At 40.3% G+C, this 23,321-nt stretch overlaps 1 protein-coding gene across 7 annotated transcripts; it reads right to left on the minus strand.

Moving 5' to 3' along the window:
• DNAJB4 (DnaJ heat shock protein family (Hsp40) member B4) lies at nt 1–23,264 on the minus strand. Of its 7 annotated transcripts, XM_051796099.1 has the most exons (6): nt 23,138–23,251; nt 22,152–22,264; nt 14,424–14,579; nt 8,441–8,727; nt 5,596–6,170; nt 1–4,012 (listed from the first exon to the last, which is right to left on the minus strand). In XM_051796099.1, the coding sequence occupies exons 4-6, from the start codon at nt 8,649–8,651 to the stop codon at nt 3,779–3,781; spliced, it is 1,020 nt and encodes a 339-aa protein (XP_051652059.1). In that variant the 5' UTR covers nt 8,652–8,727; nt 14,424–14,579; nt 22,152–22,264; nt 23,138–23,251; the 3' UTR covers nt 1–3,778. The 7 variants fall into 7 exon arrangements, with proteins under 7 accessions (XP_051652059.1, XP_051652057.1, XP_051652060.1 ...); XM_051796097.1 differs by lacking the exon at nt 14,424–14,579; XM_051796100.1 differs by lacking the exons at nt 14,424–14,579; nt 23,138–23,251 and adding an exon at nt 22,809–22,938.
• Between the last annotated feature and the right edge of the window lie 57 nt (nt 23,265–23,321).

Genomic DNA, 23,321 nt, shown 5'->3' on the forward strand with positions numbered 1-23,321 from the left:
TTCATGAATGACCATTTTATTTCCATGTATTTCAGTAGTTACAAATATAGCAGGTGACTGAGTACTTGCTTCCTTCTCCCAAGTAGCCTTTATTAAATAATCAAGTGGGTTTTAAAACATAGCTTTTAAGCACATTTTTGATTAGAAAAATATTATTTTTTGTGAATCCTGGACTAGATAAGATATTAATGCTTCCTCTCATATTTTGAAGTAGTTCTACATGCTGTTTTCTGAAACATATACTTTGTTAACTCTCCATAAGAAAAGAAATACAAGCATTTATTTCATACCAGTCCTACAAGTTTTATATTTTGAGCTTGAAAACAGTTGGAAAAGTTTAGTTTGCTATACATATATATATATAATCTATATACACCTCTAAATACACAAGATACTGCAATTCTTCAATTTAACACTACTCCTCTTGCCTGAAGATAATTACAAAAAATAGTCCTAGTTGCTGTAACTTTTTTTTTTTACAATTTGGACTATCATTACAAGATCCTGGATTACAAAATGCTCGATTCTATTAGCTTTTAAACTGACAAACAGGTATTTTAGGATGATACGCTTTTGAAGTCGTGTAGCTCGTAGCGTTTACCATCATAACAAAATATAAGAGAATGTTAAAAACCAACTTTACATTTTTTTACTTAAAAACCACATAAGAAATGCAATACGGAACATACTGAAATGGAAATTTTTTGAACAAACAATATATAGTGTTAACAATATGCAGAAGCACTAAGCAGCAATTTTTTTTTTCTTTGTGATACTGCTCCAGCAATTGTTTCCTTCCTGTAGGATTTAGAACTACAACTAACTGATATGACATGGAAAGATCTGCAGTCAAAAAATTGATTTGAACAATATCTCCCAGAAATTCTATTCCTTTGAGTAACAGAAATGGGATTCTTCTTGTGCTCAATAAGCAGTTATTGTAAATTAAATCCCAACTTCCATATGATCTACTTTCCTGCAGAGAATCACATATGTAACACTGCTATTTCTTAAGCTACTTAAGAGAGCAGGTAACTTCTAAATTTCCACAGGCAAAAGGCTGACAGCAAATCTTACATATTTTCTTATGAAAAAAACAACAACAACAAAAAAACAACCCCCTTTGAAAGTATTGTTAAAGCACTGTATTATGGTTTTGAACTCAAGTAATAAAGCATGCCCACAAGGCATTTCTTTCAGCAATACCATGCCACAATCAAGGGAACCAGCCCTATTACTGTATTATAAAACTAGACTATTACAGAGGGCTCTCCATCTCTCTATGCATCTTTTAAACTATAAAGACAACTAACTCATTTTGTATTCAAAAAAGACTCAGTTCAAGCATATGAAAGTTTATGGGCAACCCCTATCCCACTTTGTGTTTTAAGCAAACTCTCCTTAGGACCTGGGCTCTTCCTTCTTCTTCAAGGGAGTAAAATTTGGCCTCTGAAAATAATGAATGCTTGAGATCAGCGTCATCTTTGAACACCTGCCCAAGCCAAATGCTTTTAGAGGGTCCTTTGTGCAGCTTTCCACTCCAGCACAGACCTGCTCCCCAGGCCCTGGTCACGAGTACCCCCCAGCTTGGGGCCAAGCCTCCTTTGCAGAACATGGCTCAGAGCACCGGCTAGTGAATAAAGTGCCAAGTCCAAGGTCACAGAATGATTTAGGAGGCAAGAAACCTCTTGGCATGACGTAGTCCAACACCCCAGCTCATGCATGGTCAGCTGGAGCAGCTGCCCAGGACCATGTCTGCTCAGGTTATGAGCATCTCCAGGGATGGAAACTCCTCAACCTCTCTGGGCAACCCATTCCAGTGTCTGACCATCCTCTCGGTGGAAAGGTGCTTCCTTGTGTTCAGATGGAATCCCCTGTGTATTAACTGGTGTCCCTTTAGTCCTGTCACTGAGAGCTACTGAGAAGAGCCTGGCTCCTCTATCTTCATTCCCTCACATCAGGTACCAAGATCTCCTCCAGGCTGAAGAGCTCCAGCTATCTCAGCCTCTCATACATGGTTCTGTGCTAGAGCCACTCCACTAAATTTGTATCTTCCAAGGACTGGGGAGTCCAGTACTTGAGCTGTATCCTCCTCAGGGCTGACAGAGATCACCTCCCTCCGTCTGCTAGCAAAGCTCTGGCCTTTGTTGCCACAAGGCTGCACTGCTGGCTCACAGTCAGTCTGCTGAGTTTGCTGGTCAGCTGCTCCTCAGGGAGCAAGACTTTGCATTCCCCTTTGCTGAACTTTGTGAGAATCCTCTGTCCAGTTCTCCAGCCTGCTGAGGTCCCTTTGAAAGGCAGTACATCAGCCACTCCTCCCACGTTTTATATGATTTGGAAACTCCATCCCATCATTCAGGTCATTAATGATGCTGAACAGTATTGGCCCCAGTACTGAGCCATAGGGTACACCAGGATTGACTTGTCTCCATCTGGACTTTGTGCCATGGATAACAAGCCCCTGTGCCCACTCGTTTGGCCAGCTTTTAAATCCACCTCACTTTCCACTTCATCTAACCTGTACTTTATGAGTCTGCCTCCAGATGTAAAAGGCAAACAACGTGGACTGTTCTCCTGCCATCCCCAAAGCTCATTGGGGATGGCAATGAGATTGGTAAAGCAAGATTTCCCGACTGTACATTGATGCTGAATATTCCTGATCACCTTCTGGAAATGCATTCCAGGGGGATTTTTTTCCATCACTTTACCATGGCTTGAGGTGAAGTTGACTAACTTCCTTCTTGTTCCTCTTGAGAAGTGGTATTTTCTCTTTTCCAGTCTATTGGAACATCTCTCAATCTCCATGACCAAAGATAAGTAAGAGTGGCCTTGCAGTGGCATTAGCCAGCTCCCTCAACACTTGGGGGCAACCTGTCAGACTCACAGGCTTCCAGTTCAAGTGCACCCTAACCTGGTCCTCCACTGCCAAGCTTCCAGACTTCCCCTCTGGTCTCAGGGACCTGGAATTCCTCACTGCTTGCTTTACTGGTAGAGACTGATGCAAAGAAGGCACAGAGTAACTCAGCCTTCTCCGTGTTACTTGTCACCAGCTCCCCTGCCCCATTTGACAGCAGGACTACTTGTTACTTGTGGAATCCCTTCTTGCTGTGCTGCCTGAAGGCTGAGGAACTGTCCCACAGCAAATGGCTCCTCTGGCTCCTCAAGCCATCTGCCCTTTGCTAGACTCACAATGCAGTCCTGACATTCCTGGGGCAATAAAGAGAAGGCTTTCATTGCACTGGGGGGAGGTTCAGGAGTCCAACCTGATTTTTCCAGCCTATGCTTTGTGCAGTGGAAGGCAACATACTAAAATGATCTCTTTCATGTTTTGCTCTTTTAAATGTTTATATATTTGTGTATTTCTACTACTATCTCCAACTTTTGTATAAATGTGTAATGTTACAGATAGGGTAAGGATATAAGAAAGAAAGTACTTGGAGGCTCAAGTACTGTATCAGAAATATGCACTGGCTTTGTAAAAAATTACTGCATTTTATATTAAGCAAAATAATGAATAAATTTTGTTGATTAGGAAGATTAAAACAAAATGAGTGGTTTTCCCTGTAAATTTTACTGCAGAATTCACCTGTATGACTTGTACTTGAATCCTTTTCTTCTCATGCAGCATTACAGTATTCCCCCCCCACCCATCCCACAAAACAAAAAGAAACAAAGATTCCACTAGTTGTTACAGATTGCACTTTTAAAGCACAGACTTGCCAGTCTTCTGCATTTCCAGTGTCCTATTTTAATCTGTTGACATACACAGTCTTCCATTTTATGAAACTGGAAGATTTCGCCTAAGTACTTCTTTTGATGCTGGAGAAATGTTATCTGGGAAAATCACTTCAAACTCTATAATTAAGTCTCCACGTTGGTCAGGATTTTTGGGAAGTGGCAAACCATATCCTATAATTCTTCTTCTCATCCCAGGCTTTACCACTTCGTTTACTGTCATGGGTATGGTTCTTCCTTCTATGGTTGGCACGTTGAAAGAGCTGCCACACAACGCCTAAAAAAAGATCATAACAGGAGAAAAACAAATTGGTCAGACCTTCTTTTGTACCTACAAGTGAATTTAGATTATTTAGAAGTGACTAAAATCCTAAACAGTGTTTCTAGTGTGCACTACTGAGATGCCAAAATTCAAATATAGTGTTCCTTTTTTAAAAAGAGAAGGTTTCAATCACTGAATTTACAAATCTCACACAATGTCCACTGGAGGGTAATTGAGCTTATATGTCCTTCAAAGATTTCATCAAATAATAAGGGAGCTGAGCAGAGTGGAAATCCTCACTCATACTTCTCTAGAGATGTCAGTCTTCTAAGTTGCCATTGGAAATTCAGAATCCCATTTCATTTTTTGTCTGTTTACATTGCACAGGGGGTTATTCTAATACACTACCAACCTGTATCAAATTGCAGAAAGACATCTGAGTGTCTATAAGCAATAGCATATCCAATTTCAGAGCTGTGTTCAGTGAATATTTGTGATACTCAAACAAAAACTATTATTTTGGTGAACCAAAATTAAAACATTAAACCTCCTGCTTAATCCAACAGTTTATTTTCAGTACTAGGATCTCTGATAATAAGATTTTGATTCCTCCAGCTTCACTTGATTCAGCACACTTAGTCTACACTGATAATGTCCAATTTACATAACAATGTAATGAGTCTAAATAGGTTTTTATCTATGAAGAAACTGTATTACCCACATTAACATTAAATAGTCTCTTCTCCCTCCCTCATACTACTTCAAGTGCTTCACCCTAGTTCACACTTATTTTAGTTCAGAATCCTTTAAGAAGGGAGCCTAACGTACACAAAGAGCTTATAATGCAAGCAAGGGTTTACTTCTTAACCTGATACTAATTAAGAAGAAAAAATACATTACACGCAGCCACATTCTCTTTTAAATGATGATTATGTTGAGGCTCCAGACTCTTAAGAACTCTGAAGTTGCCTTTCTGACTTTTCCTTCAGAAAGCCAGTATGTTTTGACTTGGAATAAAGTTTTAAAAAGCTATACCATTTTTGTTGTTATACATAGCTCCTCTTACACCTGTTCACAATTATTTATCTTCATGAAATCAATCTCTGTGTAGTTTGAAATCACACTGAAATGAATGATGACATAAAAGGGGAGACTTTGAATTTGCTGGAAACGAAAATACTTAAGGCATTTCTGCTTTATCCTCCAGAAATAGCAATCATATCCCAGCAGCAAGGAGCATACCACATAGGATTTGTTAATGTGTCTGTCACTTCTGCCTAACACATCATTAGCTAGAAAGGTAATGTCTGAAGATTTAAGACATATCACCTGTGCTCTTACCCTTCCACCTTTGTACACTTTCACCTCTACAGTAAACAGCTTGGAAATAATACCCCATTTTTATCAACACAGTTATTGCTTCCACTATAAATAACTGTGCTCTTCAGCCACACATTGACAAAAGCAAAACTCTAATTAAAAAAAAAGACACCCAAACCCCAAATTCTAAAACTTCACAGCTGCCATGCAGCTTTTAGCCATTGTATCATTTGTTAACAACTTCAAACATTTAGAGCTCTTCCAAAAGAGAAACTCACCTCCCTTAAATTGATCTTAACAGGATAGATAATATTTGATCCATCTCTCTTGAAATGAGAGTGAGGTTTATCTTTAATGATAAAAACAATATCAGCTGGAATTGTGTTGGGGGTTTCATCGCCTTCTTTTGGAAAAGTGATTTTGGTGCCTTCTTTCCACCCCCTCTTGATCTCGATGGTAAGAATTTTGTCCTCTGTTCGGACACTTCTGCCATCTGGGTTAAGCCTTTTCCGTGAAATCCTCATTCTTTTCGTGCAGCCGTGGTAGATCTCTTCCAATGACACTTTGAGTTCGTGGATCACAGGGGGATCTTGTTTACGACGTAACTGGCTGCCAACTGTATTCCTTTCCCTTGGAAAACCATTCATGCTGAAGGTAGTGAAGGATCCAAAGGGATCACCATCCACCTCCATGTCTTCAGTGTCTCTGCCACCAGGCATCCTCCTTCCAAAGAAGATCTCAAAAGGATTTGTGCCCCCAAAGAAAGCTGCAAATGTGGCGTGTGGGTCGCCGTGGAAGGAGTACCGGAAGGTACCGCCCTGTCCATCAGATCCTCCAGCTCCTCCTTTCAGACCTAAAGGAGACAAATAAGCAAAGTTAAAACCAAAATGAGTATTAGTATAAGCTTTTCTACTGTAGAGTGTAATGACAGCAGAACTGATGAGTCAAAAAGATATTCACAGTAGAGTCGAAAGTCTCCTTCCAATGAGGACTCACCATAAGAATATGAAGTACCAACCAGTAATTCAATAGCTTGAACAGCAGCAAAGTTTCTGAAGCTCTAGAAGGACTTCAGAAGAGCAGGTTATTCTGACACTGCCAATTTTATTTCATACGATTCAAACTAGTTATTTTAATGAATTAGCAGAGGACAGGTCTGCTTGACTTGATCTCTTCTTGTTCTGCAAAGTCTGTAGGGAACCGCAACCTTCCACAAGATCACTTCTGGGGAAAATTATGCACTCTCACATATGCAACATTTAGCACAGTCTCTATAGCTCAGCATTAATTCAGTGTTAATTAGTTTTACCTCTGTTTTCCTGCAATGCATTTTCAGTATCAAAGCAGCTACAAATAAAAACATCTTAGAATTTATTAAGAGCCACTTGGGTACAAAAATCTTATGTACACTATCACTGTCTCCGTGCAAAAAATCAAAAGGTTCTCAATAGCTTTGTTGTATCTATTTCATCTTCCACAAGGAGAGATCTACATCTTGTTCCTTCCTGCTAAGACTTCCTGTACAATTCTCTCTGAACAGTCCCTTGTACTTCCTGTGCTCCCATTCCAAACCCAGCTAAAAATCAATTTTCTTCAATGCCTCTTTCCCAACAGGCAATCAAGTATTTTATTTCCTTGTAACAGTGCTCTTCTACTCTGACCATTTCACAATACTTTCTCAAACATTTAAGATAAAAAGACTGAAAGTCTTCTTACGGGACTTTTATTTCTAAACTTACAATGTTGGGTTTTTTTGTTTGGTTGGTGGGTTGTTTTTTTTTTTAATCTTAGACCAACTCAGAACTACAGCTGCTCTCCTACCTCCACAGCCACAAAAATGGGAAGGCTAACATTAATGAAGCAGGATTCCCTAAACCTTAAATTTGAAGGAGGAAAGTTTGTGGGTTTTTTTTGTCTCAGTGTTCTAGACCTTTTATGCATAAGTTAAATATCAGGTACCAAGAGTATCCAAGTAAGACATCAGAATGCCTTCTCCATCTCAACACCAGATCATATCAGAAGTCCTTAGCACCATGTAGTAAATCCTTCTGTCACAGCACTGTTAATGTCAAACAAGTAGATCAGGGATTCAGTCTGTGACAGCAGAAGGACACCTCCTGGAATAGCTGGCCAAAAGTTCTTGAAGGTACATCAAGTTCTTGGCTGTGTAAACACAGTCTTTCCTCCTTCCCACAAAACCCAACCCTCTGCCTTTCCCTTACAACTACTAATTACACTCTCAGATGCAACTGAAGAGCTCAGAGAGCAACTGAGGCATGAGGAGATATCTCCAGATACACCACTCTACAAATTCACACTTTGTACCTTTCTTCAAAGTGCCTTTATAATGGTAACAAATTACTTCAGTGTCCTCCTATATAACAGTAAAACACATGGCCCTGAGTGAACAGCAACAAGGAGACAGTTGTCACAACGGAAGCCATTATTCCATATGGAATTTCTGATACCATACATTTATGGCAAGGGATGTTAATGACTTCCTCTGTTGCTCAATCATAAGACTGAAAGTCATGTTGGTCAAAAATAAAAAAAAAGCCATCCTCTCCAGATAACCATTTTAGGATAAATATGACATTTCTGAGGCCTCATTCTCTTGGCATGTTATCACTGTTTACAATTAAAGCTAAAAAATTGTTCTGGTATTTCGTGACATCAGCCAAATTCTTTCCTCTCCAGGCACAAAGCCAAGGACAACTACAGACTGGACACCTGGGCTTCTGCTCAGAAGGACTGCCTTGCCTGGATCAAGCAGACTGCCCTCAGGCAAAAATATAAAAAAAAGAATACATCTCTTTTGAACTGCATCTCAAAAGTGCTCTGGCAGGGTAAAAGATCCAGAAAGCTATTTATGAGTGATACAAACTTTTTCTGTTTAGTAACTTTTTGCCCGTCGAGTACTTGGGATTTATAAAATAAAAAAAAATTAAAATAAGAAAGTAAAACGGTATCAGCATTAAAACCCAGCAATGCATTTCACATTTAAAAAAACGGACGAGCCAAATACACTGCCTAAAAATCAACACATACTGTGTTTTCCCCTATGTTTTGTTTCATTCCACATAATGAAATTAACTGATCAGAGTAATACAGAGACATACGTACCTTCCTCCCCAAACTGATCATAAATGTCTCTCTTTTTGGGATCACTCAGCACTTCATAAGCTTCTGCAACCTCTTTGAATTTTTCTTCTGCGTGGGGAGATTTGTTCTTATCCGGATGCCATTTCAGCGCTTGTTTCCTGTAAGCCTTTTTGATATCCTCGTCAGAAGCCCCTTTTTCAATTCCCAGGATAGAATAATAATCTTTCCCCATCCTGAGTGTCGGAGGAGTTCAGATTTTCCTCGCTATAAAAGAGAGCAGCGTCCAGTGTCTCAGCAAGGTGGAGATGCTGGAGGAGGAAAAACACAAATCAAATCCGGAATCCAAACAAACGGCACCGCCGTAAATCAGCAAACTCTCCGATCCATCTAGAAACGCTGGGTAGTTTCTCCAGTACCTCCTTCCCTCCCCCGCTGCTCATTTATAAATGATGACACCCACAGCAGGCACAGCCCTCTCCTCAGAGTCCTCCCATGCCCACGACGTGTCTCGGCTCTTTCTAGAACCACAAATAATCGCGGACGTCACTTCCCCGCTGGCCCAGCTCCAGCTCCTGCGTGCGCACCCGCAGCGCTCCCTGCTATTTTCTCCCTCCCCAAACCTCCAAAGTGTAAAGGTTAAATCACAGTGACACCACAGGGCCTTTCACCAACAGCGTCCAGCCCCAAACACTGAGCGGCCCCCAGAGAGAGAAAGAACTGCAGCGGCCCAGAGGAAGTAATTATAGTGTTTTACTTCACTGTTTCTATAGAGACAGCTGTACAGAACCGCCTTCCAAATATATCAACGGGCATTTGTACCCTTGCCAGCAAGGGCTAGCAAGTATTTTACACCCAAATCAACTACAAACTTCATTTCTTTAACAATAAAATCGAGCTGCCCCCCCCCCACAAACAGCTGACTGCAGTCACGGACTACTGAGCAGAAAGAATGAATCGGAGCAAAAAAATACCACTTTGTTTAACACAACTCGAACCACTAAATTAAAACAGACCAAAACTGTAACTCCCATCACAGCCTTCTTCGACAGAAGAGGAAACATCGAGATTATTAGGCAAGTACAGCAATACACCAAGCAAATACCTTCCCTCTGATGAGATGCTAGTAACAGAAAAACATTTGGTTCTTATACATTTGTTTTACAACATCCAGTGCAAATTTTACTACTGAAGTATTTCTCATGCTCTGTAGGGAAAATGCTATGAAGTTTTAGCCTGCAAGATTTCTTTTGTATCTCTGCTAAAAGCTATAGGTCAAGAAACTATCCCCGCTTATCAGTAGGGGAATAAACTTCAAGACTGATTAATACAGCTTGAAAAATTACTCCTCCCTGGAACAAAGTATTAAAACACACCAGTTTTGGTCATATCTAGAAGTTACCCATATGAAGACATTTCTAGGCTCAATTATGAAGTTATTACTATGAAGACAACTAAACTCAACTGCCTTCCTTCCAACAATAAAACCCATTAATCCTCTGACTCAGGGAGCACTATATGTGAAGTTGTTTTCTAGAACCTGCTCTAACTTAGAAGGGGCTGTTCAGAAGAGACAGAAAATGTCTCCTTAACCAGAGATTTCTAGAAAAAGATCCGTATCTTTTCTTTCTCTTTTTAAACTTGTGTCATTCCCCCTAATCCTCACATCGTATCTATTGTTTCCCAATTTCTGTAACAGAATTTACTAGATTCCCTCCAGTGTATCCAGGATTTGCTTAATTACTTATTGGGGACTTTTTAGATTCCCCTTTGGAATAGGAGTAGAAAAGATCAAGACTGAATAAAGCCAAGATTTCACCAGAGTATTTGAGAAAGCAAGAACTTTTGCATATATGTAGATATTATTTCAAATGTAACAGAGGCCAAAGGGTATTGAAAGTAGGAATCAGCTCCCCTTGCCACCAAATCTCTCAGGACTTACTTGCATTTTTGGCACACTGGGAGCCACAAGGTTACAGAATCAATTATCCTTACAGCTGAAGGAGGAAGCTGTTGCTGAGTTCCACATGGAATAAAGCTCTAAATCACCCTTCTCATCTTTATTTTGAAAGTGCTACTTTAGTTAATTTACAGTTAGTATTTCAGATAGAGTCTGCAAACCCCACATCCTAAATTTAAAATTTTCTCCGCTGTGGAGTTCTGAAAGCAACAGGTCAACAGCTGGAATTACAACAAGACTTCAGCAGATTCCATGTGAAGCAAAGAACAACTCCCTCAGGAGCTACTGCACTTGTATGTTTTACTGGGCAGTTTTAAGCTTTTGACAATATTACATTAAACACATGTCTCCTTTTAAGTATCAAAAGAATATTCAAGCAGTGCAATAAGCAGGGTTTACTGACCCATCCTCTCCCCCCCTTTTGTAAAACGTATTATTTAATTTCACAGGCTACATTAAAAGCCACAATAATGAGGATTTCTCCTCAAATCAAAAGTTTCTTTACCTTAATTTTCAATCCTTACAGAACAAAGTCTGTAACAAAGTCACACAGGCACTGCTTGCTGACAATCACAGTGACTAAGTGTTCAGGTATCCTTTCTCTCCCTATAGAGAGGGACATGCTATGCTGGCCCAAGTGCTGAGTTATACCCTAATTATGTAAGATATTCCCTAAAAACTAAATTACTTAAGATTGTGAGTGGGATGTACAGCAATGACTACATTACTTCTACTTCCTGCCCTGCACGAGATCTTCATTGTCAGAATGAATTTATAGCCTGGAATCTCATATCTTCTAAGAGTCAGTGGGTAACTGAAACATCTCCTTCCAGAAAGCATATTCCTTCTTTTTCTCCATCTTCAGACCTTCCTTTTATCCTACATTTGGAAATACATGTAGGCTGCAGTTCCTCTCACATGCTTATTGAGTTCTTCAAACAATTTGTAACAAAGAGATACGACTCTCTTAGAAGTAGGGAAAACTTTTTTTTAATGTTCATTATTGTTAAAAGACTAGTGTGCACAAGATGGACATCTAGTTATCATGCTAATTACAGTTTGGGTACATCTGATCATACCAGCACTTCTTCAGATAGTGAAATCCATCTGCTAAGTGTGGTAAGTTTTTACATCTTCCAAATCTTCTCTCTTTAGAGCAGTTTCAAGGAAAGATAATAAATCACAGATTTTCAGAACTCCAAATATCTGATATTTGCAATTCTTTACTGTTCATTTTGTTATTTTATCCCATATTCCTCCTCAGAATTATTATCAAAAGAAAAGGAAAAGCCTTCATGTACTGGCACTGCAGTCCCTCCAAATAAGCTCAAGTAAACAGGAAACAAAACAGCCCTAATAAAGTACAAGTAAATATTTAGTTTTACTGCTACAGTCCTGTCTTCACTGTTACCATATACACCTAGGAAAAACTCTTCTAGACTGAAAAAAGATTTTGCTTCCAATATGCTGGAATACTTTTTGTTTAAATGCCTGAATAAGCGTCCCCCCAAAACCCAGACAAGGTCATTACCTACTGTGCAACATATGAACTCCTTTATAGGATTATTTTGTTCTTTACAAGTTTCTGCATTTCTACCTTGTTGTCTTCCTCTTTTGCAGAAGAACCTGGAAACCCCACAGGGCATTTTGTCAGTAAGGCCATTTCCAGAGCCCTTGCATTTCAGTCACCCCTGCCTGCAGGTTGGCACCTCATGCCCAGTCCCTGAGGGCCCTGCAGTGTGTGCAGCCCTGCTGGTGCCCAGTTCTGACTGGCACACTGGATGTGTGCCCCCCTTCGCTGTGGACTTTCACCTTTAACTGGAAGGAGGGCTGGTGCTGGGATGTGGTTTGGGCAGCATTACCAGCACCCAGCCCTGCCCTGTGCCCTGGAACTTACTCGAGCCTCCCAGAAGCAAGTCACTGGACTACCAACCTATCAATCAGTGAGCCCATAACCTAAGACTTCATTAAGCTTGCTCCTGAATGAGTGCTAAGTACCTTTTTGGACACACAAATCCAGTTGGCTGTGAAACCACCTCAAAAACAATTATGTTTAGAGATAAAAACCTTCACCATCCAAAAGCTTTCTTCCTAATTCAACTACATCTCTGACTGATATATCAGTTATGACTCAACCATCTGTATCATCAGTTCTTTGTTCATACAGCCTTCAAATACAACAGCTACATTCCATTTCAGCATACACAGAAAAATGTTATCATCAGCACTCCAGTATCAAGTGGTATCTCTGCAGCTTTTACTTATAGTCAGTTCTGGAAAACCATTTTCTGCGAAACTGGGCAGCCTCAGACGTGCCTTCCTGTTCTTAGAAACTACTTTAGGGTAATGTCATGGTACTCTTGTTATGCAATGACAAAGTTAACAGTCCAGTGTTCAATACTTCCTTTAAATTAAGCCATTTCTTCTGCATTCCTCACCTATTAAACCTCAGAAACAAAACTGAGGACAGGACTAAATCACAGAACAAGTTAAAGAGCAAACAAAACCACAAAGGCAAATTCCAGACAGATCACAACTATAAATACACATGTGCACGTAAATGTCAAGGCAGAGCAGCCAAATCCCTCCCCAGGAAAAGCTTTCACAATTAACTATCATAATATTTGCAAACCCACATTCATGAATGGAATAAATTTATATTTGTCTACCATGGCTTGAAGAAAGCACATCCATACACAATCATAAAGTTTCCTGTAAGATCATCCATTATTTTCCCAGGGAAGAAAAAATAAAAAAAAAAACATTTTGACAATGACTCTCCTCCTCACCATCTTTAACTGTGAGGTATATTTATATTTTTATACACTTCATACTACGACCTTGACCATGCAAACCCCATTCATGAATTCATTAGTTTCACTACAGAACTATTCAGTAGCTGGTATCACATTCAGAAATAAATTTGGGAGTTTACAACAGAAGCAACAATTATTTGATTTATTTTTATATAGCTGACAGAAAACTCCAAGTGAAACCTGCAGAGCATAACAGTGCTTTCTAATCAATGATCCTGAAAGAAAAGCTTCATTTAGTCACACACTTCATATGCCAGTTACTACCAAATTTATCATATTCTTCCTCAGTTGCCTGTGGGACATTCTGCTAACTGTGATGGAAGTAAGAAGTTAACTTTACATAAGGATTCTAGGGCTGCTTTTACCTCTAAATTAATAATCAAAAAAGAAAGTGAAATTACACATAAAAATGTACGATTAAATAATTATATTTAAGTTACATCAGCCCTATATTTTCTATTTTTTATTCGCAGTATCTGTCTCAAAACAATGTTTATAGTATTACTGGAACATGCATGAAGTTCTGCTCATGCCAACAGGCCAAAGGACATTTTTTTAAGGTCTTAGGTGGAAAAGCTTACTTTAAATATGCATTCCAGAGTCTACACGAATTTACAGCTCAAGTTCAAGTGTTAAATCTCAAAAAGGCATACTGCTATCGCCCAGAGATATACTGTTACCACTTTTGAATCTTCAAAATGAAATTTTAAGCCTGTGATTCATGTAGCCTTCTATTTTATTTGGAAAAGTCTACATGACAAGACAGCAGGTGCTGTCAGCAAATAATTTATGAAGTTAGTTTTATTTTTCTTATTGCTTTTTGTAACAATACCCCAATAGTTAGAAATGCTGTGCACAACTGATAATGTCCACCATACTTACACTTTAAAACTTACTATAGTTTGTGACTATTAAGTTAAAAGGTTGGGTTCTTCAGAAAATTATCATTCCCACCATATTTACATAATGACCTACGCAGAAATACATAAAATAATAGAAAAAGAAGAAAGAAAAACTAAAATCAAGTAGATTTCATATCTATATGGTTACATTTATCTTAAACAATACACTGCTAACACATGCACACTGAACCGTCATCACAGCATAGCAAACTTAAATGGCATTAACATAAAGAAATTGTTTTCTCATACCTGATTCCTGTCTACTAAGTCCCAATCTCTACTACAGCTGAAGGACAAACACACACGTGGAAGAACTTTCCCCATTTTACCTTTGCAGCACCAGGAGGGACCGAACAGCCTCCTGCAAGTCAGCAGCGATCTCAGGGCTCAGCCACGGGGACTGCACTGATGAAAAGGCAACCAACTCCCTCTTGGGAACTCCAGCAACTACTTCACATCAACTGACTGTCAAGTACCAGACAGCGCTAGAAACACAAAAGGAAACATCCCAAGAGTGGCCACACAAAGCGACACAGAAAGTATTTTCATCTATAGATTAAGGCTTCCCTCTTCTGAAAGAATACAGATTCCACAAGTGCTTTTCAACTCCTTTACTTAGATTTTCGGTGGCCATTTGAGTTCCCACCCACATAGCTTCTGTAAAAGGATTCTTATTCAAGCTGATTGGTCAAGCAGGAACAATGCCAATCATGCAGAACATTTCATAGGTTCCCTCCCATTATTAACTACACCTATTTACCACACTACTACAAACTCCAAGCAATTAAGTGTTGCCATGCATAATTCTGCAAACATCTATATGGAAAAGCAGACTGTGTTGGTGAGGAGAAGTATCTTCTCGGTTCATAAGGAAGTTGAAGCCCTGTTTCCTCCAAGAAAATGTTAAATTTTGACAAGTTCTACACAACTTACTATTAAGTTTCCAGTCTGGGGCAAAGAGAGGAGAAAAAAAAAACCACAGTAGCCAAAGTTTCCCCTTTAAGTTAAAGATATAAAAAGCCTGGATTTTTGCTTTTGGCTCTGATGGCCATCACTCAGGAATTTCTCCAAGCCTCAGGGAATTCCTAAAACAGTCCATTTGCAAATGAAGAGTTAGACTTAATCACACATTTATTCCACTGTACTAGTCAGGTTTCTGACTCCCATGCCACCAACCTTCCCATGCTGGTTATATAACAAGATATTTAATATGATGAACAGCTTAACACTTTGTATATATTCAGTTTCTCTCCAAGATCAGTTGCTTTTTATGAGACTGTATTAAGTTTTATAGCCTTTCTGTTAATTGTTTTAAGAAAACATATTGCTGCAATACAAGTCTTTCAGATGCTCAAATGCCAACACACTCAGACTCTGAATATGTTATCAAAACCCATCACATAGGATTAATGTATTAATCATACATATGCTTTATATATAGTCACAGGTTTCCATGTTATACTATTTTCTCAGCATTAATGGTATATCACATATAATATCTTAAAAAAATGTTCAGAGGACTATACAAGATAATCAAAGATACATAAATGTTTCCACATGAGAAACAACTGGGGAGGTTTGAATTCTTCAGTCTGTAAAAACAGAAGTCACAGAGGTCTGCGAAGTCTAGAAATGATAGAGAAAGGGGAGGCTGAACCATTCATGGGCTACACCCATTTAAGCCAGAACCACTAAGTGTAACCAGCAGAAGCCAGTTCAAACAATAAAATAGAGAATTTCTACAAGTGATAGAATTCTCTGCCAAAGGATACTGGAAACTCAATAATGGTGTCAGTGGGACACTGAAAAAAGAACAGATCCACTGCAAGTTTCTCAACGGAGAAGCCAAAGCAGGCATGTCAGATTATAAAATACATATTAAAAAAAATGTGTAGACCCCTACCCTTATTTGTCTGCCTGCAGATAATTTTATTATACAAACCTTGAAAAATAAGCCGTGAGAAGTGTATCTGTATTGTTTCCCACCTCAGTGATGTGTGTTTACAATAAACACACTTCTACAAACACGTATTTAGTGACACCTGTAAAGATGTTTCCACTATTCCTGTTTTCAGTAAAAGTGAGGCTTAATTCACGATTCCCAGTCAACGGATTCAGCCCCACAAAAGGGGTAAAAATCTCCCTAAAAATGCAGGGGCAGAATGGCCATCTCATAGAGTACCTCCTCCTGCAGGCCAGCATTCTCCAGCCCACAGGCCAGGGCCAGCTGGCACAATCCTAAGTAACATTTGCTCGGGGCCAGCTGAGACTGGACACAAGGCCAGGCAGCTCAGACCCTGGGAACTGCCACTGGCTCCCTCCCAGCTCTTCCACCAAATGAATCCTGGGGTAGGAGAACTTCCGTGACCTCACAGTAGTGCTATGTACTGATTAACAGCAAAAGAACAATGGAAAAATAGCACTAGTTTCCACAACAATCCTTGCTGAGTTTCCTTCAAGAAACTCCAACAAAAGAAGGTGTTTTAAGGGTATTTAAAATGCATTTATTTCTATACCCCTCACAAAGTTAGTTCTTCCTCATCCAGGAAATATTAGGGCTGGCAGAATGTTTCATTTAATAACTATTTCAATGGAAGCAGCATAATACTTCATTTATAGCAAAGTAATTCTAAGAGATTTCTTCCACCAAATAATATAATTAGCAACCTGTTGTCTCAGCAAAGCAGTACCTGTAGAATAAAGACAGTCCTCACAGGTTAGCTCCTGGAAAAAAATCTCTGTGAAGCTGGCACTGGCATGACTCACATAGGACCTGATCTGAAGTCTGTCTTTCCAATGGTTCTCAGCCTATCATCAAGATTTTGGACTTGTTCTATTTAAAAAAAAAAAAACCACACCACAGTGCCAGTTTGGAACATTCATCAGTGGAACATAAGACATTATAGAAATATTTTCCTTGTGATGAATAGACTATAGGTTTACACTAAAGGCTGCCGGGCTCATCAAGAGTTTTATCAGTACTTCAGTCATGTTCCATAATTAAGGAACCAACAGAAGTCATGTTTTCTTGCAAAAGCATTAGGTTTCTTTCTGACATAATTAAAAATGCAAAACCATTAGATCTCTTTCTGACATAATTAAAAACCTACCACTAAACATAACAGCTGGGAGAAACAACTAAATAACCATGATACTAATTCATACAGGTCACATGTAAGAGGGGAAAGGGTGAAGATACATGGAAGATATGCTTGCACAGTCCCTATCCTAACTCTACTTATGGGCTTTTTTTTTCCTGTAATAATGACAGAAATTAATAGTTTCCAGTAGAAAATAAGCTATTTTTTTCAGCCTCGATGAAGAGAAGAACTGCAAACCCCATAAATCCACTTGGAAAAGCGACTCAGCCACATTGCACTGGCTTTAATTGCCACTACACTCCAACAGGAGGAAGGTTATTAATGCATTCCCAAATAAGGAACGGCACACATTTTTGCTGTGCCCATGTGATCACTCTGTTCTTACATAAGCAAAAGGAGATGGTCACACTGGATGCTTTTTCCAGAGTGTGCTCGTCAAAATCCCACCCAGCTGCTCTGATTCATGCAGCCAGTGTTACAAGCACAGCTGAAAACACAGGCCCTCAACTGTTGTACAAAGAGAGCAATTTGAACAGGAGAGGTCAGAACGACTCTGTTCAACCTGAAAGGAGAGCATGTCAATAAGAATGTACTGCAGTTCACCTACAGAAGGCAGAAATACAGGCAGCCCTAGTTGCAGTAACCACAATCTGCTGTAACAGAAGTCAAAATAGTTGCTCATTAGTCTTTCAGATGTTCCAACCACATCCCAGAGCTAAATTACATTTCACAGTTGTTTCCCCCCCTTTGTCAGTTCTGAGAAAAGAAGATGGAAGGGGAGAGTTTAACAGATCTATTTTGAAATTAATATCTTAAATTACTTTATTGCTCTAGATTAAGTGGTATACACCTAGCTAAGAGGTGAACAAGGTACAACATGGAAAGATGAACAATTCAGCAGAAAAATATCCAGGTGTTCTACAAATTTCAGCATCTATTCTACTAAGAGACTATAAAAAAGCATAGTTCCATGAAAATTTTCCCTCTTGTAAGTTCAAACTTTGCATGGTAGCAAGTCCTAGAAAGACACATCACTGTAGAAAATCATGTACTTTCTTTTTACCTTTTCCCTGCTCTTTCTAGAAAAAAAAATCAGTACAAAACCCAGTGATAAATTAGAGGACAGCTGCAATTAAATAATCATAGAAATGAAAAATTTTAATCCAATCATGACACAGAATCAGTCCACTCACAGGACACAGTCCTAACACACGACAACCTGTTAGAGGGAAGTAAAAGACCTCTTTTCCCTATTCTCTGCAGAAAACACCAATCCATAGTCAACAGATTTTCAGGTATGTTTTTCTGTTTAAGATAAGCTTACACAATCCCCTGTTTTCTTGCCCTTCACATCAAGTCGAATTATTAACATGGACTGATTTTTTTACAGTGATATTTGAGATTAAGCCAGCAACATTCATCCCTTTCTAAGCCTATGTAGCATTGCTAATCACTGCAAACATTTATTTTTCCCAAAACATGCACGTGACCCTTACAATAAAGTTTAAGAAGATTTTCAGTTTAGATAAGCTTGTCATAATCACAGTTTTATGGACTGAAGGGATTAGTAATTTAGAGCTTCTAAATCATCTCTTCCATTTTTCCTTCCTCAGTCTCAGAAAAGATTTATGTTTCTATGTTTTTTTTTTAATTTGCCTTGTGATAGATGCACAGTGTGGTTAAAAATAAGATTTTCTGACTCACAAATAAACAAATAACAGTTGTGAGCTTAATTAAACAGCATCAGAATACTATGAGGGATCAGGCCTATGCAATAGGGAAGTGCTCCAATCTCTTCAAAGTAATCAAGCTTTTCTCACTTCAAGATGACAATTTTGAACATTAATTCTACCTTAATTTAAAAAAGTATTTACATACTTATTAATAGGACTTGAATGCACATTCTTCAGTGCTCTGCTGAAAGAGGGATATTTAAAGACACTTCCACCCTCTACAGCTACTTCTGCATTATTCATTTGTTCTCCCTTTCAAACTCCCACAATCCCCACCTCTGCCTTTCCTAACCCCCATTCACATGCAGCTTCCACACCCAGCTCATTCCAAGCAAGGCCCTTCACACTTCTCCCCCAGCTGGGAGGAGTTTTGCAGATGTTAACAGCAAACAAATTCTTTGTGCTCTCCAAGCTTCCCTTCCCATGACATCCACACAAAAACATCCAGCCCCCTCAAACAAGTCAGAGCTGAGCACTGATGACACTTATCACTCTGACTAATATTATCCAGCTGCCTTTCACACCACATTCCCTCTATATGCTGATCCACACTGTCTCACTACAGCTGTATTTAGGGAAAAAGTGAGTGTTCTCTGATTTATCCTCCTGCATTTGACACACCCAAAGCAACTGTGGCCTAATGCAGTTTGATAGCCTTCTGTGACCTAGTCAAAATTTAAACTCAAATACAGAGGAAACAAGATTCTTGAGAGTAAAACGTGAAAGGAAAAAGCTCTAAGGAATCTACAATATTTACACAGTTTCTCTTAGAAGATTTAATATATTAAAGCTTTTTGCTAAAAAAAAAACCAGCATGACTAAATGTAAACCTAAAACACCAAAGATTTGAAGGTTGGTTGGGTTTTTTTTTTAAAGTTATCCAAATTGTGGATCTGAAATTTGCAATTACTACCTCAGTGCACCTGCAGTAAATATGAAAGCTCCTGACAGATCAGTTGTTTGGGTACAGCCCACATGTTAAATCTCCTCTTTGCAGCTACTTAAGGGAGTTTTCTACTGGTAATATTGCAGATTCTGGACACCCTTGGCCTGTGCAGGAGCAGCAGCTGACAGGATCTGAACCTATTGATCTGTACCTCCCACAGGGATGAAATCATCAGGACCCAGCTGCAGATTTCCCCACAGCAGCGATGACTTGCAGAAAGCACAGCAGGCAGAGGTACAGCCCTGCCAGTAGTGACCCTCCTCTGATCCTTACAGACCAGCATCACTTCTCCAAAACCCTCTGAATAAGCAAAGCCACCTCAGCGCCTCAATGCATCGAGTTCTGTTCGATTGTTGGGTTGTTTGGGGCTTTTTCCCCCCCAATAATTCACTTTTACTGTGATCTGTGATGACCAGACCAAAAGGTAACACAGTCTTGAAAGAAATGGTTCCTGGTACAATTAAGGAGACCTCTGGTAGGGTCATAAACAGGCTTTGCTTATGCAGAGGATTTTGGTCAGTTCCACACTTTCACATCGATGTTTTTGCAGTATCTGAATTGGCTAATTTAGAAATATCCTAAGGACTTTTTGCTAGAAGTAAGGATTATTCCACACACACAATATTTGATAATACTTTTCTCGAGAACCCTCCGTTACTTAAGTCTGTGGCAACCCACACAACACATAAAAAGTTTTCTGACTTGTCAGATTTTTCATTTAAGCTACCTGTTTCTCAATAAATGCATCTACCAGAACGTTGTAGTCTGATGATTATCCAAAAAAACAACCATGGTCTGAAAACCATAAGAGATGTCATAATCCAGTAAATTCAGTTAACAAAGTCATCTTCCTCCAATCTCCAAAAGAAACACTGAAAGACCTTTTAAAACTCCATATTCTGTTACTTCTTATATTGCCTTTTAATTATTAGAATTCTGAAAGGTGATAGATTTTTCTACTGTACATCCTTTTTTAGTAAGAATGAGTTGCTGCATGGAGTGAAGCTTATTTTAAATATCAAAATCAAAGTTCTCATGCTCCAGCAGCCCAGTGCAAACTACTTAGAAATCTAGGACATTTAATTTCTTAGAAGGCAGATTGGAGAAAGCAGGCAATGAGCAACTTCTGCAAGTGAGAAAACAGAATATCCTGGTGTGTGCTGCTGGAACAAGTCAGCAAAGCACTTAAGAATTGCAGTTAGCACTGTTAAGGGTTTAGACCCTCACCCCACTCCATTAAGAGATTAAAGAATTAATCCCATAAGGATATTTTCCCCAACAGAAGTATCATTTAATAAAGGGAAATGGAGACAAGAGTGCTTAAGAGATGTGGTTTTCTAGCAGACAGATTCTAAGTGCCATCACGGGAAATACAGAGAGAAGTAAACTCTGTAACTGCTAATAAAGGTCATCAGATTAACTTAGGAACAGGGAAAAGAAAGGCAAAGTATTTATACAGTGTACAACACCCTAAGACATGTTATACACCTTCTTTTCTTCAGTTTGCTAAATTTCATGCTCTGGCTCTCCGTAAAGCCTAAGAAATACAGTGATTTCAAGGACTGAGAAGATTGAGGAATCATACTAAATACCACCCCGAGCTTTCAAATGAAGCATCACCTCAAGCAGAAGTAATTCAAAATTAACATTCCCTCATCATCAGTTCTTATGAATGCAACTAGACCACTTATGGTGCAAGAGTACCCCTTAAAAATCATTAGTGTCACACAGCTACTGGCTTGTCTCACCTCGCAAAGAATCACCGGCAGGTTTTGTAACAATAAAAAGCAGAGCACATGGATGCTCCACGTGGTTTAAGCAGTCAGTGAAGAGCCACAAAAGTCATAGCCAGTGGCCACTAGTGGCTTCAATGCATCATCAACTGCTGCTGCTCCACTTATTTATTTGCATAGCGCGGCCGGTACACACAGTCACGCCCTCAATAACACAGAGACCGAAAAATAATTCAAGGTCAAACTGTTGCTTGGAAATAGCAGGTAAGAGTCCGGCATGAAAATTAAATTCCCATTTTCCAAACCTGATTTTGCTTTCCTTCCTCCCCCCCCGCCCCACCTCCAGCTAACACAGCTGCATTAATGGAAAGTATATGCTAATTCTTATGAACGGGCCTTTTCAGCAAAAATATCACAAGCAGCAAGGTTCACCTGGCTTTAATTATGCACTGCAATCTGCCTAGAAACACGTAAGAACTTCTACTTCGTGGAATATATTACTCTTAAGACCTTTTTGAGCCATAATACTTCAAAACCGAGTTACCTGAACTGGATAATCTGACCTCAGCAGCCCCGTGACTAAAGGTCATTAAAGTGATCCCATTTATTATCGCATAAGGCAGCACGGAACTAACAAGGAGGATGGAACGAGGCTGGCTGAAAGAGAAGACAGCGAGATGCGTTTTCTTACGCGAATTCAAGAGCCGCTCCCTCCCCGCCCGCAGCCCAACACCAGGCAAAGTTCAAGATAACAATTTTTTAAGTACTGACAACAAAGAAAACACACTCATTTAGGGTGGAAGAGGCCTGACATGCTTCAGTTTAAAAGCACGTACACTTAAAAAATTAAAAATATTATATTTACATAAACCAAGAGCCCACGAAAAAGCAACAGTTCGATGAATATTATTTTAAAACCGTAAAGGACCTCCTCAGAAGGGCACAGAAAGCAGTCGCACAGCAGCTCCCCTCCAGTATTATTCGGCCTCTACTTCTACGATTGCTAAGTAGATATTCTGCGACCTTATCTAAATGTGAAGCCTTTGTGAGACCGTCACCCCTATTCAGCAGGACAGTCCATCCCCAGCGGGTCACAGGACCTAAACACGGCCCAGATTAAAGCATTACTGCCCCCAGTTTTTCACTGCAGCCTGTGCTGGCGCAGCCGAGAGGGAAATCCCCCCGATTACAAGGAGCGTACACCAGCAGCGAGTTCGCAAACAGGCGGCAGGGCACAGTCCGTCCGTGCGGCCGAGCTGTGGAACGGCTCCAGATCCGTTCGGAGCGAGCGCGGCCGCGCCCGCGGGGCCCCGGCGGGGCGGGGCGGGCCGGGCCGGGCAGGGAGCCGGCCCTGCCCTGCGGCCCAACGGCCCCGCAGCCCGAGCCCCTCCCGCCAGGGCGGCTCCCCCAGAACGCCGCTCGCGTCGTTCCCCGCAGCCGGCCCGCGCCGCACGGCGGGCACCCGGTGACAGCCCGGCCCGGGGCACCGCCGCCGGACCCCGCGCGCCCCGCGGCCCGTCCCGCACTCACCGAGCGCCGCCGCCGCCCCTCGCCCCGGTCCGTGCGCGCTCCCGGCAGCCCCCGCGCACCCCGCTCTCAGGCGCGCGACCGCGAACCAAACGACGCGAGATCCGCGCGCGGCTCTACGCTCTTCACCACTCCCCGGTCCCCCCCACCCTCTGCCCCACGTGACCCCCGCGGCCCTATCAGCGGC

This window comes from Manacus candei, unplaced genomic scaffold (genome assembly GCF_025592945.1).
Source record: "Manacus candei isolate 608988 ecotype Guabito, Panama unplaced genomic scaffold, ASM2559294v1 h1tg000044l, whole genome shotgun sequence".
Classification (NCBI taxonomy): domain Eukaryota; kingdom Metazoa; phylum Chordata; class Aves; order Passeriformes; family Pipridae; genus Manacus; species Manacus candei.

Bases quoted from the DNA above. Each gene is read 5' to 3' on its own strand.
- DNAJB4 (XM_051796096.1), bottom strand. From the start codon at position 8,651: ATGGGGAAAGATTATTATTCTATCCTGGGAATTGAAAAAGGGGCTTCT. The intron at 6,171-8,440 runs GTACGTATGTCT...TGTCTCCTTTAG, and splicing joins TGATCAGTTTGGGGAGGAAG to GTCTGAAAGGAGGAGCTGGA. The intron at 4,013-5,595 runs GTGAGTTTCTCT...ATCTTTTTTTAG, and splicing joins TTAAGATCAATTTAAGGGAG to GCGTTGTGTGGCAGCTCTTT.